The sequence below is a fragment of the Myxine glutinosa genome, chromosome 14 (assembly GCF_964187855.1).
Source record: "Myxine glutinosa chromosome 14, kmMyxGlut1.1, whole genome shotgun sequence".
Taxonomy (NCBI): Eukaryota; Metazoa; Chordata; class Myxini; order Myxiniformes; family Myxinidae; genus Myxine; species Myxine glutinosa.
In genome coordinates, this window is record NC_136274.1 from 72512721 (window position 1) to 72529331 (window position 16611).

The following is a 16611-nucleotide window of genomic DNA, read 5'->3' on the forward strand; positions in this document are numbered from 1 at the left end:
CCAACACAAGTGCGAAGAGTGGTTTTGCAACACAAGCGCAGGTGCGGAAAGTGGTTTTCAACGCTAACACACGTGTGAAAAGTGGTTTTCAACACCAGCACAAGTGCGGAAAGTGGTTTCGCAACACCAACACAAGTGGTGTTAGGGTTAGGGTTAGATTCAATCAGATTTCAATCAGATTGAACCAAATAATCATTGTTCAGTTGTAAGATTGAACCCAATAATAATTGTTCAGTTATCACTTATCATATTGAACCCAATAGTCAATGTTCAGTTATCAGATTGAACCCAATAATCTGTCTTCAGTTATCAGATTGAACCAAATAATCTGCCTTCAGTTGTCAGATTGAACCCAATAATCTGTGTTCAGTTAACAGACTGAACCCAATAGTCAATGGTCAGAAAACATCAACGACAGGTAAACACACATTTGCAGCATCATGGTTTCCAAGCGATTTCAAAATATTTTTGATGCTCAAACAGAACTTTGACAGCATTTTGATGGATGGAGCAGACATGTATGAATGCAAATAAAACTTTGAAATAAATATACTGAACAAAAAAGTTTTACATCTGTCTGTGACAAACATCTATCTATAATTCCAGTAATCTCTGTACGTCTGTACGTTTGTTTGTTTGTCTGTGACCGCTGTTTCTCGACAACTACCGGTCCGATATACTTGAAACTTGCCAGGTATATTGCTGGGGACCCGAGGATGTGCCTTTTCAAGGTTTCATATTAATCGGACAATTACTTACCGAGCTATGTCCAAAAAACGATTCAACCAATCAGAGAGCAGCGAACGATCGCGTGTGCCGAACGTGGAGGACACACTCTGCCTCGGATGGCACATTTGAGAGCGTATTCATTTATTTCACGTTTGCAAACTATGTTGGCGTTAAACTATGTTTTAAAACTAATAAAACCGAATTTGCGATTCATTCGCTTTCCTGCGCGTTTGTGCACGCGATGGCGATTTCTTTACCAAACTCCGGAAGCCGTTCGCTTTGGACCAAACCATTGCATGTAAATAGAGGGGGGGGATTGTCACCGTACTCGCAAGCCGTTCGCTTTGGACCAAACCATTTCATGTAAATAGAGGGGGGGGATATAATTTTAGATATAGATATAGTACGGGCAATGCCCTAGTTTATTTAATGACTGCAATTAAGTAATTAATCAAACAACACTGGGTTTTGTCAGAATATTCTCGTTGGTCCACGTTGTGTAACCCTTCGTAGATGATTGGATATACATCTTATTATAATACAGCAAACGTATATGATTATGTTTGTTTGTTTGTTTATATGCGACCAAAACGTCGTCTTCTTCTTCAAATAAAATTAACGCCCAAATCACAGTCCGTGAACACTTAATTACGTTTAGACTGCTGAGACCCCTCAGACCTTTGATGACCCTTTAAGTCCCCCAAACTCCTTTAGCCCACCAGGACCCCTGAAGACCCAAAATACCCTTAAAGACCCAAAAGACCCTGAAGACCCAAAATACCCCGAAGACCAAAAACACCCAAAACGTCCAAAATACGCTGAAGAACCAAAAGCCCCTGAAGACCCTGAAGACCCAAAAGACCCAAGACACCCCAAAGACCCAAATTACCTTTAAAGGCCCTGAGGATCCAAAATACCCTGAACACCCAAATGGCCCCAAAAACCCAAAAGACCCTGAACCCCCAAAACACCCGGAAGACCAAAAGACCCAAAACATCCCGAAGACCACAAAGACCCTGCGGACCCAAAACACCCCAAAGACCCAAAACACCGAGAACACCCAAAATACCCCAGAAGACCCAAAAGATCCAAATACACAAAAGACCCAAAACACCCCGAAGACCAAAAACACCCCGAAGACCCAAAACACCCCGAAGACCCAAAACACCCCGAAGAACCAAAACACCCCGAAGACTCAAAACACATGGAATACCCAAAAGACCCCGGAAGTCCCAAAAGACCCATAATACCCCGAATAACCAAAATACCCCAAAGACCCTTAATGACCCAAAGGAACCAAAAGACCCTTACGACCGAAAAGCCCCTGAAGACCAAAAATATCCTCAAAGGCCCAGCTGATCCAAAAGACCCTGAAGACCCAAATGGCCCTGAAGACCCAAAACACCATGAAGATCCAAAAGACCCTGAAGACCAAAAAGACACCGAAATGGTCAAAGATGCCTATCCCTCTGGAACAACGTGCGGTGAGGCACACGGAATGCGCCGAGTCACGCTAGTACACTCAATTGTTCAATTTGGCCAGATGGACTTTTCAAGAAACTGTGGGATGTTTAACGACCAAAATCTAAATGCAAAAGGGACAACCAGCTTTAATTACCTCATATGATTTACGGCATGCTCAGGTACACGTACAGCAACCACCCTCCTCCCACAACTCTTGTAAGCACAGCATCAGTCCGGCAGTTTTTAGTTAAATTTGACTGCTGTTGATCGAACCAAGACTAGAGTTCAGTGAGGAGCATGCACAATTCCACCTCCTGTTTTGTGTACAGCAGGGCATTGACAATGTTCTGGGTGGCAGATGGCCATTGTTTCTCACAGGTTGTACCGTTTTGGCTGTTGTGAGATACGATACGTTGTTTGCCTTGCTGCTTCAACAAGTCAGGAAGGGTATTGCATTTATGTAACCGCATTTGCTTTTATATAAAGATATATAAAGATATATATATATATATACTAGTGGGGTCACCCGTGGGAATCCCACGGGCATGGATGTGTGTGACATTTGGACATCTTGATTTAGATGCTGCACATTAAATTTTACAAAATGGTTACTGGCAATTCATCAGATCCAGAAATGGTGTAATGAACACAATTTATATATTTCACATAATATGTGCCCCCTCACTCCTCTCCACCTGACACTCTCCTCTCTCCACCCTCACGCCTCTGCAATCCCACTCCTCCTCACACTCCCCTCCAATACCTCCTCACACTCCCCTCCAATACCTCCTCACACTCCCCTCCAATACTTCCTCACACTCCTCTCCAATCCCTCACACTCCTCTCCAATCCCTCACACTCCTCTCCAATCCCTCACACTCCTCTCCAATTCCTCACACTCCCCTCCAATCCCTCCTCACTCTCCTCTCCAATCGCTCCTCACTCTCCTCTCCAATCGCTCCTCACTCTCCGCTCCAATACTTCCTCACACTCCTCTCCAATCCCTCACACTCCTCTCCAATCCCTCACACTCCTCTCCAATCCCTCACACTCCTCTCCAATTCCTCACACTCCCCTCCAATCCCTCCTCACTCTCCTCTCCAATCGCTCCTCACTCTCCTCTCCAATCGCTCCCCACTCTCCTCTCCAATCGCTCCTCACTCTCCTCTCCAATCGCTCCTCACTCTCCTCTCCAATCGCTCCTCACTCTCCTCTCCAATCGCTCCTCACTCTCCGCTCCAATCGGTCCTCACTCTCCGCTCCAATCGGTCCTCACTCTCCGCTCCAATCGGCCCTCACTCTCCGCTCCAATCGGTCCTCACTCTCCGCTCCAATCGGCCCTCACTCTCCAACTCCTTCCTCCTCACTCTCCAACCCCTCGCTCCTTACTCTCCAACCCCTCACTCCTTACTCTCCAACCCCTCGCTCCTCACTCTCCAACACCTAGCTCCTCGCTCTCCAACCCCTAGCTCCTCGCTCTCCAACCCCTAGCTCCTTGCTCTCCAACCCCTAGCTCTTCGTTCTCCAACTCCTCGATCCTCGCTCTCCAACCCCTCGCTTCGCGCTCTCCAACCCCTCGCTCCTCGCTCTCCAACCAATCGTCCCTCACTCTCCAACACCTCGTCCCTCACTCTCCAACACCTCACTCCTCACTCTCCAACACCTCACTCCTCACTCTCCAACCCCTCGTTCCTCACTCTCCAACTCCTCGCGCCTCACTCTCCAACCCCTTGCTCCTCTCCAATTTCTCGCTCTCCAACCCCAAGCCGCTCACTCTCCAACCCCTAGCTCCTCCCTCTCCAACTCCTCGCTCTCCAACTCCTCGCTCCTCACTCTCCAACCCCTCACTCATCTCCAATTTCTCGCTCCTCTCCAACGCCTATCCCCTGACTCTCCAACCCCTAGCTCCTCACTCCCAACCCCTAACTCCTCACTCTCCAACCCCTAGCTCCTCACTCTCCAACCCCTAACTCCTCTCCAACCCCTCGCTCCTCTCCAATCCTCCTCATCGTCGTTGCAGCAGCATCCTGTGCGAGTCTGTGATCACGTTCGTCGAGGGTCTCGTTCTCCCGTCTCGTTCTTTTTCTTGCTGCAGTCTCATGGGGTCACCCGTGGGAATCCCACGGGCATGAACGTGTGTCACATTTGGACATCTTGATTTAGATGCTGCACATTAAATTTTACAAAATGGTTACTGGCAATTCATCAGATCCAGAAATGGTGTAATGAACACAATTTATATATTTCACATAATATGTGACCCCTCACTCCTCTCCACCTGACACTCTCCTCTCTCCACCCTCACCCCTCTCCAATCCCACTCCTCCTCACACTCCCCTCCAACACCTCCTCACACTCCTCTCCAATACTTCCTCACACTCCTCTCCAATACTTCCTCACACTCCTCTCCAATTCCTCACACTCCTCTCCAATTCCTCACACTCCTCTCCAATACTTCCTCACACTCCTCTCCAATACTTCCTCACACTCCTCTCCAATACTTCCTCACACGCCTCTCCAATCCCTCACACTCCTCTCCAATCCCTCACACTCCCCTCCAATCGCTCCTCACTCTCCTCTCCAATCGCTCCTCACTCTCCTCTCCAATCGCTCCTCACTCTCACACACACGGTAGTGGGACACACACACACACACACACACACACACACACACACGGAAACTCATGTGAAAACAATTTTTTTTTCAATTGAATTAAATTAAAGATTTCACGATTTAAAAATAAATAAATTAAGATTTCACGATTGTCGTTCCTGCAGCTGTGAAACGCATTTTCTTTGGGTGGTGCATAATCGCCCCGAACGAAACAGGCATTACCTCGTTTCCTTTGCTCGAGTTGTTCTGAAAGTAATTCATGATCGAAGACGTGTTGATTGAGTCTTAGAATGCACATCCAATCATCCAGACATACAGAAGCCGATCGTCGGCCTGGGCCTATGGAGCCCATGACTCTTCTTCATTTTTAAACTTTAATGTATCGATAACTTTTCGCTTTACAAAGTAAAAATAGATTAAAACCAAACGTTATTAATAAATATTGTATTCCATAGTTAGTTTACATTATTATGTAAATTTTTGAAGTATTGTATTGTTTAATTCCATGGTTGGAAAAGAGTTGACTCGCTTAAAACAAACTCTGTATGTACACCCCAGGGATATGGAAAAATATAATTACACTTTGATTGGATCCCGAACTTCAGTATTCAGTCGCTGTATTTTTACTAACTACTAAGTGATAATTTAAATAATGAAGTCCTGGGAACGTTCTCTCCTCTCTCCTTCCCCGTGCCGACGTAACAGTCGACACATTCAAAACGGCTGTTGGAATACATGTCGCCGATTTTCTCAACTTTAGCTGAAACTGAGACTTGAACCATCCCAGCGACTGTGATGGTGAATTAGTCGAGATAAAGCCGTGAGGGAGACTCAATGAATGGGCTTTATGTTACAGGCCTTTGAGAATTCATTTCGTTCTATAAACGGCAACTTTCATCGGATTTTCTTCTCGTTTTTTTTCAACCGAGTCTAAAACTATGTTAGCGACTGTGAAAAATGAAATGATATATAGAATTTTTAATATGTATCGACACATTGCCGTCGGTGTCATGTTGGGCGGTGTATGATACACCATGACGCGATTTTTAAAAATATATCTCTGCATTTTCCCGCGTGTGTGGAATGTTCTCAATTATTGCTGACACCGAGTCTAAAACCATCGATAAAAATGAAATCATATGGTGAGATAGATTGGAGATAAAGGCGTGAGAGAGACTCAATGGCCTTGAAGTTACAGGCGTTTGAGAATTCATTTCGTTCTATAAACGGCAACTTTCATTGGATTTTCTTCCCGTTTTTTTTCAACCGAGTCTAAAACTATGTTAGCGACTGTGAAAAATGAAATGATATATCGAATTTGATTTGAAATAAAACTGGGAGAGAGAGCAAGACACCACGGGCCTACAAAACAGGCCTCAAAGCTATGCGAGTTAATAAAATGGTGGATATTTGTTTATAATTATATGAAGCCACTCCCAGAATGGGTGGAGCTACTCTGCAAACCGAGTAAGCCACACCCCGGACAGACACCCAACAGACAGAATCTACGGCTATTATTATATATATATATATGTGAAGAAGCAGCTCTTCGTTTGGAAAAGAAGTCCACAAATAGCCTGAAAAATGACGCAGCTTTTTATTAAAAACCAACTTATACAGATCCGGAGGAGACAGACATCTACAGCAAGAGCCAGTCTCATGCCACGTCAAGCCTTCCTGGAAACACATTGATTCTCATTCACTTATATATGAATACGATTATCAGAAAATCTCCGAGAGAACAAAGCGACTGGCGAGAGTCCCTCCCACCGTTATCCGCTGTTCGGGGGAGTCAGCCCTTCCTTATCATTCGGACCAAATGTTTCTCTGGGCTCCGAGAAAACAGAAATGTAACTCACAAAGAGAAGAGTGTATGCTTGGCCAAACAAACCCATATATTTTATGGGTTTGTTTACATGAGTAATTCAAAGCATGTTTATACAGAGTCATGCGTCGCTGTGATTAATACAAAATATATATGGTTAACGATAGGTTTATGTCTGCACTCTAAACATTCTACTCGCGTTACACAAAATCACGCGCATGTGGGCGTGGTTTCACGACCGGCCTTATCTAGCCTCGAAAAAAGCACACGTATACAATTGTCCAGCATGACCTCAGCGAGCCTTTCCTCATCCAAAACTAAAACGAAGCAAAAACCCTTTATTAACTTTATGAAAATAGCATTTTTAAACAACATTTAAATCATAACACATTAGCAACCAACGTCTATAACTGAACTTTAGGCAATAACAAATCTACAACTTGACATTCCTTCCTCTTGTCTCGTCGAGACAAAGTATCTTAAGAGACAACGTGCCACATCGGGCTTTATTGAAAAATAATTGTGTAATGCGGGTATTGAAAAAATAATTGTGTAATGCGGGTATCTCCCAAGGGCATATCGTGCGCCCAAAGCGCCTCGCCCGTGCATTTGGCGAACGTGTCGTGTGGTGCGTGCTCGGAGCCTGAGGGCTCAGAACATGAAAGTCCATTAACGTTTCGGATCCACAACGAAGGTGTCTGGTCCAGATGAGGTTCTGCTCCGCCAGAGGGCCACCACCTCCCCTGCGGAACTTGCTCCCCCCACCCTTTGCAGACCCAGTCCTTGCAGATCTTCGAAGTTAATCAACGATCATGCCCATGAGGTCCCTCACGTGCTGCTGTTCTGGGGAATACATAGTATTGTCAGTATCTTGTGTCTCAATTTCCTGGTCAGGGTACAGAGCGAAAAAATCCGATTCACTTGAAGCATTTGAACTTAATACATATGAAGCAAAGAGAGGAACTTCCTTTATGTCAAAGTCTCCCTTGGGCGCCTGGTCGGCTTGCGGGTCTAGGATATCCACGTCGGGTCCCTCGACCGCCAGACCCAGCGTCGCAATCAGATCCATAGTTGGGTTGAAAGGGGGCGTGCAGCTGTCAGCTTGTAATACATAAGCAGCGTTAGCCAGTACACGCAAGGGGTTTATAGCACAAGTATCACAGTCATCACATACACCGTTACAGGCAGCAGCCAGTTCCCACATGGGATCCGCACAAGTATCACAGTCATTACAAAATTCAATGCAATTTTCTGGAGCGTTGGTCGCAACTGCCTTGTCGAAGGACCCGTTCAGGTCGACGGCCTCTGTGGTCAGAGCCATAGTCGTTGTCGGCGGCTTCTTCACTTTCCATCCTGTAAAATACTTTCTCATACAGAGGAGGACTAGAGATTTCATTAGTGCCCCCCAAATTACTACCCCGATTATCACAGCCAGTGCGGTCAATAACCACTTCACTATGGTGCCCGTCCATCCCCGGAACCAGTCAGTGAGCCAGCTAAATGTATAAGAATTTTCGCGCGCGATCCGATCGATCGTCAGGGCGTGGCTAGTTTCCCTTAGTTCCGCATACCCCTCCTTTCTCTGCCAGGAGCATGTCCAAAGCCACCCGATTCTGCATCACCATTGTACGCATGTGAATTACCGTGTCCAATAGTATGTCATGAGCCGTAGCGGTGTCGTTTGCCACCTTTTCTAGGGCCAAAGCCAATTTGTCTATCCGGAAACTATCCATGACTGTGCCCGCTCCTGGGAAGAAGAAACCAAACACCTTTTCCCATAGGCTCCCGTGTAGTTTAGTGGTTCCATCTTCGTTCATGACTGACCTCTTATAACGCCTGTCCAAGGACTTTGGGTCTAGCTCATCCAGTATCTCAACGTCAGGAAGGACTGAACCCAGATAACATGTGCCCCCCCAATTATTTGGTAAATAGGGGTAAGCCTTGTCGCCGCATATAAACATTGTCCCATGGGGTGGGACCAGGTGGGTGGATAAGCACTGGAGTCCCTTTACCACCCCATTAATCCTACTAACCCCCCTAGAGAATGTTATAGCCGTTATGTTGTGGTTGTGTTTATCTTGCAGTACTATTCGTAATGTAATCCCCGAGCTCCCTTGTCCCAGCTTCCCGGGGAGAGTGTAGGCGCATTCTGATTCTCCCATACGCAAGTGGCCGGAACCCTGGAGGCAGACCCTCCCTTTCTGTGGTTTGACCCAGACGGGGGCAGGCCTCTCGGCCACATGGGCAATCATTGACGGGCGATAATTAAATTGTCGATTGCAACTCTTGCCGTTGTCAACCCCTTCTCTTTCCAGCGTGGTGACTAAACATGGGGAATCGATAGGTTGTGAGCAGAGGTCATTGAGGGACAAGGGTAGCACTATCATGTGTATTCCTGTGGTGCCTGCTTGGGGAAAGCGCATGCACGACCAGCAGTGTGTCCTATTTTGGATTGTTGCCACTTCCCTGGCCACTTTCCAATATGTGTTTTCACCCTTCTTTGGGGCCTTATTCTGGGGTTGTGGCGTGAGTATGTATTCGATGCATGGTATGTAGTTCTTTTCGCCACCGGCCGCGCCAGGGGTCCAGACGCTGCACCGGACCTGCATGGTCATGTCTTTCCCTAGGCGTGTGCGTGTTTGTAGCTTAAAATCAGGGGTTCCCCATTGGTATCCTGGTTGGGCCAAGGTCTTAATGCTAGCTTGCCCATCTTCCCGGAACTCTCGTTGCTTTTGTAGTATCATGCCAACGCGTCCAGGCCCTGCCGACAGTGCTAGCCAATTTATGTTCACCCAATTTGTGTGCAGGGCTTTCTGTTCGAAACATGGTAGTGATACTCTTTGTCCCCATGTTACGGTGAGGTGTCGGGTTTCGTTTTCGCATCTATTGGAATCGGAGTTTCCCCTAGCTGCTGTCGCTATCAATAGTATTGTACCTATGATTAGGCCCATCCTTACTGTGGTTGCTGTGGTGTAGTGTCTGGTGCTTGTATGGCCAACTTACAGTGCGTGGCGTGGATCCACGAGGTCTTGCCCTCGCAAAAGACTGCCGTTGGTGTATTCAGCAACACCTGGACTGGTCCCTTCCACCTTGGTTCCAAGGCGTTCTTGCAGGTGAAGTGCTCCACGAACACCTGGTCTTTTCCTCTGGTGGAACACCTGGTCCACAAGTCTCCTGGGAACGCCTGGTCTACAGGTCTCCAATTCATAGATTCAATTCATTCAATTCATAGTTTCATAGAACACCTTTTCTCCAATTTCCTAATCCACTTTTTTTCAAGTGGATCCAATTTTATCCAATATTCAATTTTTAAATTCAATCCCATTTAATCCAGTCCAATTCAAATTAAATTCAATCCTTCTCTCAGCATCCCATTACCTGTTTCCAACATCAATAAAAATAAAATTATAAAATTAATAAAAAATCAATCATCTCAACTCTCAAATCGAATCAAAAAATAAAAATAAACGAAAATTACTTCAGCGAGAGTTTCAACTAGAATTAACACAAACAAACCACCATTAACCTCCATTAACACAAACAAACCACCATTAACCTCCATTAACACAAACAAACCACCATTAACCTCCATTAACCTCCCCCTATTATTTATTTATTTTCACGAATAAACAAATAATAGAAATAACCTGGTCTACTTCCAATTTCAATTCTGGTCAGTTCTGGTGTCTGGTCACACACAATGTTTTCCTCACCCACTGTGATTCGCTCAAAATAGATTCTCACTGTTATGTCTGAAATTCGTCTCATGAAAACCCATTCAAGAGTCCGGTGTAACAGATAGCCAAACACATAGACACGCCGAAGACCCCAGGGTACCCATCAAACTAGCTTGTCCCCAGATCCACAACACAGCGAAACATGTAACTTTACTAAAATAATCACTTACTCATAACTAATACTCATAATAACTCATAATTACTTATGTAATTACTCATACCAATACTTACTTAAAATAATGTAATATCCCAATCTTCACCCCCTATGCAAATCGAAGCACCCCGGACGATCCACAACCAATATCAACCACTGTAGCCGTCTTCCCGACTCCAGGCAGCCACACGCAGCCACATACATCTCCATCCACGTCACACAAGACAACAGCCAACGAGTGTGTCCACCACACAGAAACCTTTGGCAATGCAACAACCGAACTCCCAGACAACCAACAACAAAACCCAATCCATCTCCATGGCTCATCAAGCAGTTCCAACTTAATCCAGCTTCACATACCGATTTCCCCAAAAACTCGTGAAACTTCACCCCCATTCTGGAAAAAACCCTGGACTAAACCCTGACACCCTAAATAACTTCAGACTCATCTCCAATCTACCCTTTCTGTCAAAAGTTTTGGAACGTGCTGTGGCCACTCAACTCAAACATCACCACTCTGCCAATAACCTGTATGAAACATCCCAATCCGGATTCTGCTCCAGCCACAGTACTGAAACTGCTCTCCTCAAAATCACCAGCGACCTTTTCTCTCCTCTGATGCTGGCAACCTCAACATTTTCATCCTCCTCACCTCAACGCCTCCTTTGACATCATCAATCACACCATCCTCCTCACCCTGTTTAGACCAGCTTGTGCCTATTAAACCCAAATCAGTTCACTCCCAAGCCTACAAGGACCACCTACAGCACTGCAAAGATGTCCTCTACTCCACCTACTACCCTCAAATTATCCACTCTGGCTCCGGAATCCCAAAAGCACTCTTCTCTACAATAAACAAACTAAATAAACAAACTTTACAACGTGAACAAACTCCTCAGCGCCCTGGATACCGCCACCTGTCATTCAGAGTAGACAACAGCATCTCCTTTCTGGCTTTCAGCATCTCCTTTCTCCTTTCTGGCATCCAAATAAAATTCTGGCTTCAAATCAACTTCCTCGAACTTAACTATGATAAATCTAAATTAATCTTCGTTTGCCCACAACCACTCACCAAATTCACCCATAACTTTGCCCCCAACATCGATGGTCATTTGAACACAAATTGAACAAAATTAATCGAACAAAACACTTCCATTAACTCGACATTCTTTTCACAGCACAAAGTTCACTTGAACATCTTTTTCCTGGATACTCCCTCTTTATTTTTATACCATACCATGCTTCTCCACTTGCAACCCAAATATTTTCCATGAAATAAATAAAATGAATTTTATGAATCTTCTCATTATTCGAAAGTTTACAAAATGTCCCAAATCTGTATATTATTTTCTACTGTGGTTATATTAAACCATTATTTTACAAAATCCAACTTTCAATAAACTGGAAAATGCTTCGCCATGGAATAGTCCACCACTCATATAAATAATCATAAGAGTTCTGCGAAACATCTCCATATTTAAAACTTAGCCAACCAATTTTAAACCACATGTTTTCCCCCCAAAAAACAAGTCACATTCTTTGTATATTGCCAACATTGTTCATCGTTTAAGTATCATCCAGAACTAAATTTTTATAAACCATCAACTTGTAGATGCATTTATTTATATCCCATTAACCCAAGAACTCTCAATTGCTTGGTTATATTTTAGTAATGTCATATATCCATATTTCTTTTCCAAATTGTTCCTGATATACACATTAATCCCATCTGTCTTTGTTTCCAGATGAACTCAAATCAGGAAATCAACACAAATCCTTATTACCTCCAATCAGTCACACTGCACATTATTCCCCGTCCTTGATGGATAATTTTACATCCAGATGGGCACAGCATCCCGTTTTTGGCGACCCAGCCCTGAAACAAGCCCCTGGACTCCTTGCAGGCTGGACCAAAACCCCTGGACGAAGTTGCATCCCAGTACTGACTCTGCTGCCTTCTTGCAAACCACTTCAACTCCATGAATTTTACATGTTTCGTGAACGGAACAAAGCACTCTGTAATCGTCAGATTGAAACTGCCCCAAACCCGTCCATATAAACTCCATTGTTGTCCTGTCCATCTCTCTGTTTGTGGATCCGGTGCAAAGTTACACAAAGTTCCCGTTTACATTTTGTGACTCACAGCTCCTGCCTCCATGGAACAATGACGCCTAAGCACTCAATTAGCCCTCCCAGTACCAAAGACTTACAATCAGACCGACAGACAGACAAATAACAGAGGCATGTCGCCAGCCCCAACACAGGACATCACCTTTCCGGGCAGGCACAATATAATCCACAGCATCGAAATGCCAATTTCTATCCGGAGCCTCGCAAAGCCAAAATCCATGCATGCGTGCTCCATCATGCAACCCGATCTGTACTCGGTGCGCCCGGCGCCCCCTATAATCAGTGAGCACCAGGTAGTAAAGGTATAACCACAATATCTCTGGCACCCAACTCATGATACCACAATTTAATCCACGTTACTTGCATCTCTTCATCCTCCCAAATGTCCTCCATTTAACGTGACTCAAATCCATCTCAAATCCCCACAGCTCGATCGAACACGTCACTGTACTCGGCCCGGTTAAATTAAATTCCAAGCGTACTGTACCTGACGCTTCCACAACAACAAAAAACTCGATATTCTCTGTCCACTAATTATGTACATGACTTCAGTTTAACCAACAATATAATGTCCTTTCCTTCCAGATTTAGGTTCTATATCCTGTCGTTAAAGCAACACCTCGTAGACTGACTGCCTGTCGTTCTTCCAAGGTTAGTGAATTACCTCTGACCTTTCCCTTGCATATCTCGAACAAAGGTCAACTAAACTTTAAAAGGTCAAACTTCGAATTGGGGTAACCAGCGCTTTATTTTTCCGCAAATAATACAATTACAAGTCCGGCGACATTCCCTGCAAGAACTCCACATCCAGACAGACAGATGACCATTATTGTGGCTCCACATTGCAAAATGCTAACTTCTACGAATCCAACAACCGTCACAATCCGCCCAGGAACTTCCAGGCGTGCTCTACAATGCAGCACCTCTCTACCTGGTGCACCTTTCGCACATCCCTCCTCGTTCGCACAACGCTTCATCAACAAGCCTCCTCGCGCCCACACCTTGGCACAAGCCACACCACATACCGACAGTTGAAACCTCAACCGTCCTCCTTCCTCGGATCAGCGTTCTGTTGAAACGTGACATTTCTGCTCAAATTATTGAATTTCCAATTTTAATAACTTAACCTTACCAGCATACTAAATCTGTGTCCGCATCGATCAACACAAATGCATCGATGCATCTTCCAGCCGCCACTCCGCACTGTACCTTACTGTATGAACAAGACTTCCTGTTGGAACTTGGCTCCGGAAATTAATTACTCTGTCTTGAAATCGTTTATTTTAGCCATCTTAAATAAATCCATCCATCTATCCATCTTATAAATCCATCTTAAATAAAAATCCATCTTATAAGTCCATCCATCCATATAAATCCATCTTAAATAACGTATTCGTCCTGTGACATTGCCTGGCATATATGTCGCAGCCGGCCACTATTCCGACATGGCTCGTCTGACATGAACGTCCGACATCCAGCAAAGTCGAAATGACCCACAATGCATTTGGGCACACATCCTCCTCTGAGAGTGGGCGAGTTATCGCCGGCACTCTGAGCAAATCTCATACAGCACACCCGTGACTCGCGGCTCGCTCGGCTCCTGCCCGAACGCACAATATCCCTCTACCCAAACTTCCACGGAGCCGCACGGCGGAAACACAGGTTTGTACCACACTTTAATTAAACGAACATTGCCAGGATTCTCGGATAGACGTTTAATTTCACAACACACATGACAAAAATCCGATTTAAATTCAGAGATCGCCGATCGACCTGGCACAACCATCTCAACGCGACGACGCCACGCCGCCCCCCGTCTTGGCGCGCACCCTCGTGCCTCCACACGAATCCCAACACTCCCTGCACGCCGCTCTATTCGCGTTCACGGCGGGGTTTACCTCACGTTGGGACATGCAGTCGGCTGTCATAACAAAGTGCGAAAAGCTGTCATAACAAATCTACGACCTGGCATGTAGTGAGCTGTCAGAACATTGAGCTGTCAGAACTCATCCCTAGCTCGTAAACATCGCAAAAAAACAGGATCTCCGACGCTCCACCTCCCCGACCCCAATGCACTATATGACACCAATTCCAAAGGTGAGCTGCCTCAGCGATACATCCCACACATACAATCCACAATATCTGCCATTGAATGAACTCTTCAATTCAAGTAAAACACACATATTGATTCGAATTCTGAACCTCCAGTTCCACAAACTCCAAACCTCCGTCCGACTGCCGCTCGAAAGAAAAAAACAGCCCATCCTGCAACCATCTCCAAGAAACCGCTTCATATCAACAGTAGGTCGACAAGGGCACTCCGAGTGCTTTCCTGACCCGATTTATATCAATTCGCTTCCCAAACAACTCCCAAACAGATGAAAATCCGGACTCAGTTCAGGACCTCGCCTGTTCTCTCGGATAGACGCTAAAATGGACATTCCCGGCCTGAATTTCCCGCACGTCGAGCAGATCACTTACAAAGCTTCACACCGAAACCCTCTGCTTTGCATATGTCATACAGACAAATACATTGGCTAGATACACACGTCAATTAACATCCCAATATACATTCATTCCTCATTCATATACTCATATAAGTCTCCCAGACTTCGCGCGAAACTCAGATCGACTCAAATCATGCCTTTCTCCAGCCACTCCCAAACAATCTTTGCTCATTCATGTTACGTCTCTCATTCAAGGAAAAGGATTTTTGGGACGGGTTGGACGGGGGTGGGTTGAGGTGAAAAAGGGAAGGCAGGGCGGGGTGTTGGGGTGTTGCCTAGAGCCCCGGGACTGAGCTCAGGTCTTGGGGGGTTGGGGGGTCTTGGTCTGGTATCTGGTCCAGCGGCATCACTCGCTGATTTACTTGTTTAACTGCTTACTTACTTGTCCTCTGGCCAGGGATTATTTAAATCTTTAGTTAACACAGCCCAGTCCTTTAATGGTCTTACCGCGGCAAAATGATGCCTCTTAAACATGAAAGATGCCGGGGTTCCCTTAAGGGGTTCCCTTTCTTTCATTAGCTTACTTCCCATCTTATTGCTCTGGGCTGATCCTTCCTGGAAAGTTCTCGGCCTGGCTCAACCTTTACGGCTGTCCGACCTCACTTTTCCCCCTTCCCTTGTACCGAACGTTATCTTCACCGATATCCTGCGCAAATCCTTTTACTGGCCATGTTCCTATGGCCCTCTATGTTCCTATGGCCTTCTATCTAAGTTAGCCACAGCCCTTCGTTCCCTGGCATGCAATGGCATACCCCATCTTGTCTCTGGGCTGTTCCTTCCTGGAAAAATCTTGGCCACCTGGCTTCAACCTATATGGCTGTCCGACCTCATTTTCCCCTCCTGGTGCTAACTGTAACTTTAAGCTTACTGTTAAGTCCTTACTGGTATCCTTACTTGTTTATCCTGGCTTTAACAAAGCTACGTCATTCTGAGGCCTAAAATGAGCCTCTACTTACAATTTCTGTTCGAGTGCAGGCAGCGCGGAAGACAAGGAGACTGAACCCGCTCGAGGGAGGAAGGTACGAATTTGGAATAATAGCCCTCTGATATAAAACAACTCCCACCTTTAATCAAATCCGCGTGCCGGCGCCGGCCTCAGGCAGCCTTCCTCCTGTCCCTCGGGCTCCGTTTCCCGTCGTCCGGTGCTGACCCCACTCCTGGTACCATCTGTGAAGAAGCAGCTCTTCGTTTGGAAAAGAAGTCCACAAATAGCCTGAAAAATGACGCAGCTTTTTATTAAAAACCAACTTATACAGATCCGGAGGAGACAGACATCTACAGCAAGAGCCAGTCTCATGCCACGTCAAGCCTTCCTGGAAACACATTGATTCTCATTCACTTATATATGAATACGATTATCAGAAAATCTCCGAGAGAACAAAGCGACTGGCGAGAGTCCCTCCCACCGTTATCCGCTGTTCGGGGGAGTCAGCCCTTCCTTATCATTCGGAC

The 16611-nt window shown here is 45.5% G+C and overlaps 1 protein-coding gene across 1 annotated transcript; it reads right to left on the reverse strand.

Moving 5' to 3' along the window:
* Positions 1 to 8178: 8178 nt before the first annotated feature.
* LOC144888798 (uncharacterized) lies at positions 8179 to 16358 on the reverse strand. Its single transcript, XM_078768006.1, has 2 exons — positions 16224 to 16358; positions 8179 to 9820 (listed from the first exon to the last, which is right to left on the reverse strand). Exon 2 carries the CDS (start codon positions 9580 to 9582, stop codon positions 8179 to 8181), a length of 1404 nt encoding a protein of 467 aa, XP_078624132.1. The 5' UTR covers positions 9583 to 9820; positions 16224 to 16358.
* Between the last annotated feature and the right edge of the window lie 253 nt (positions 16359 to 16611).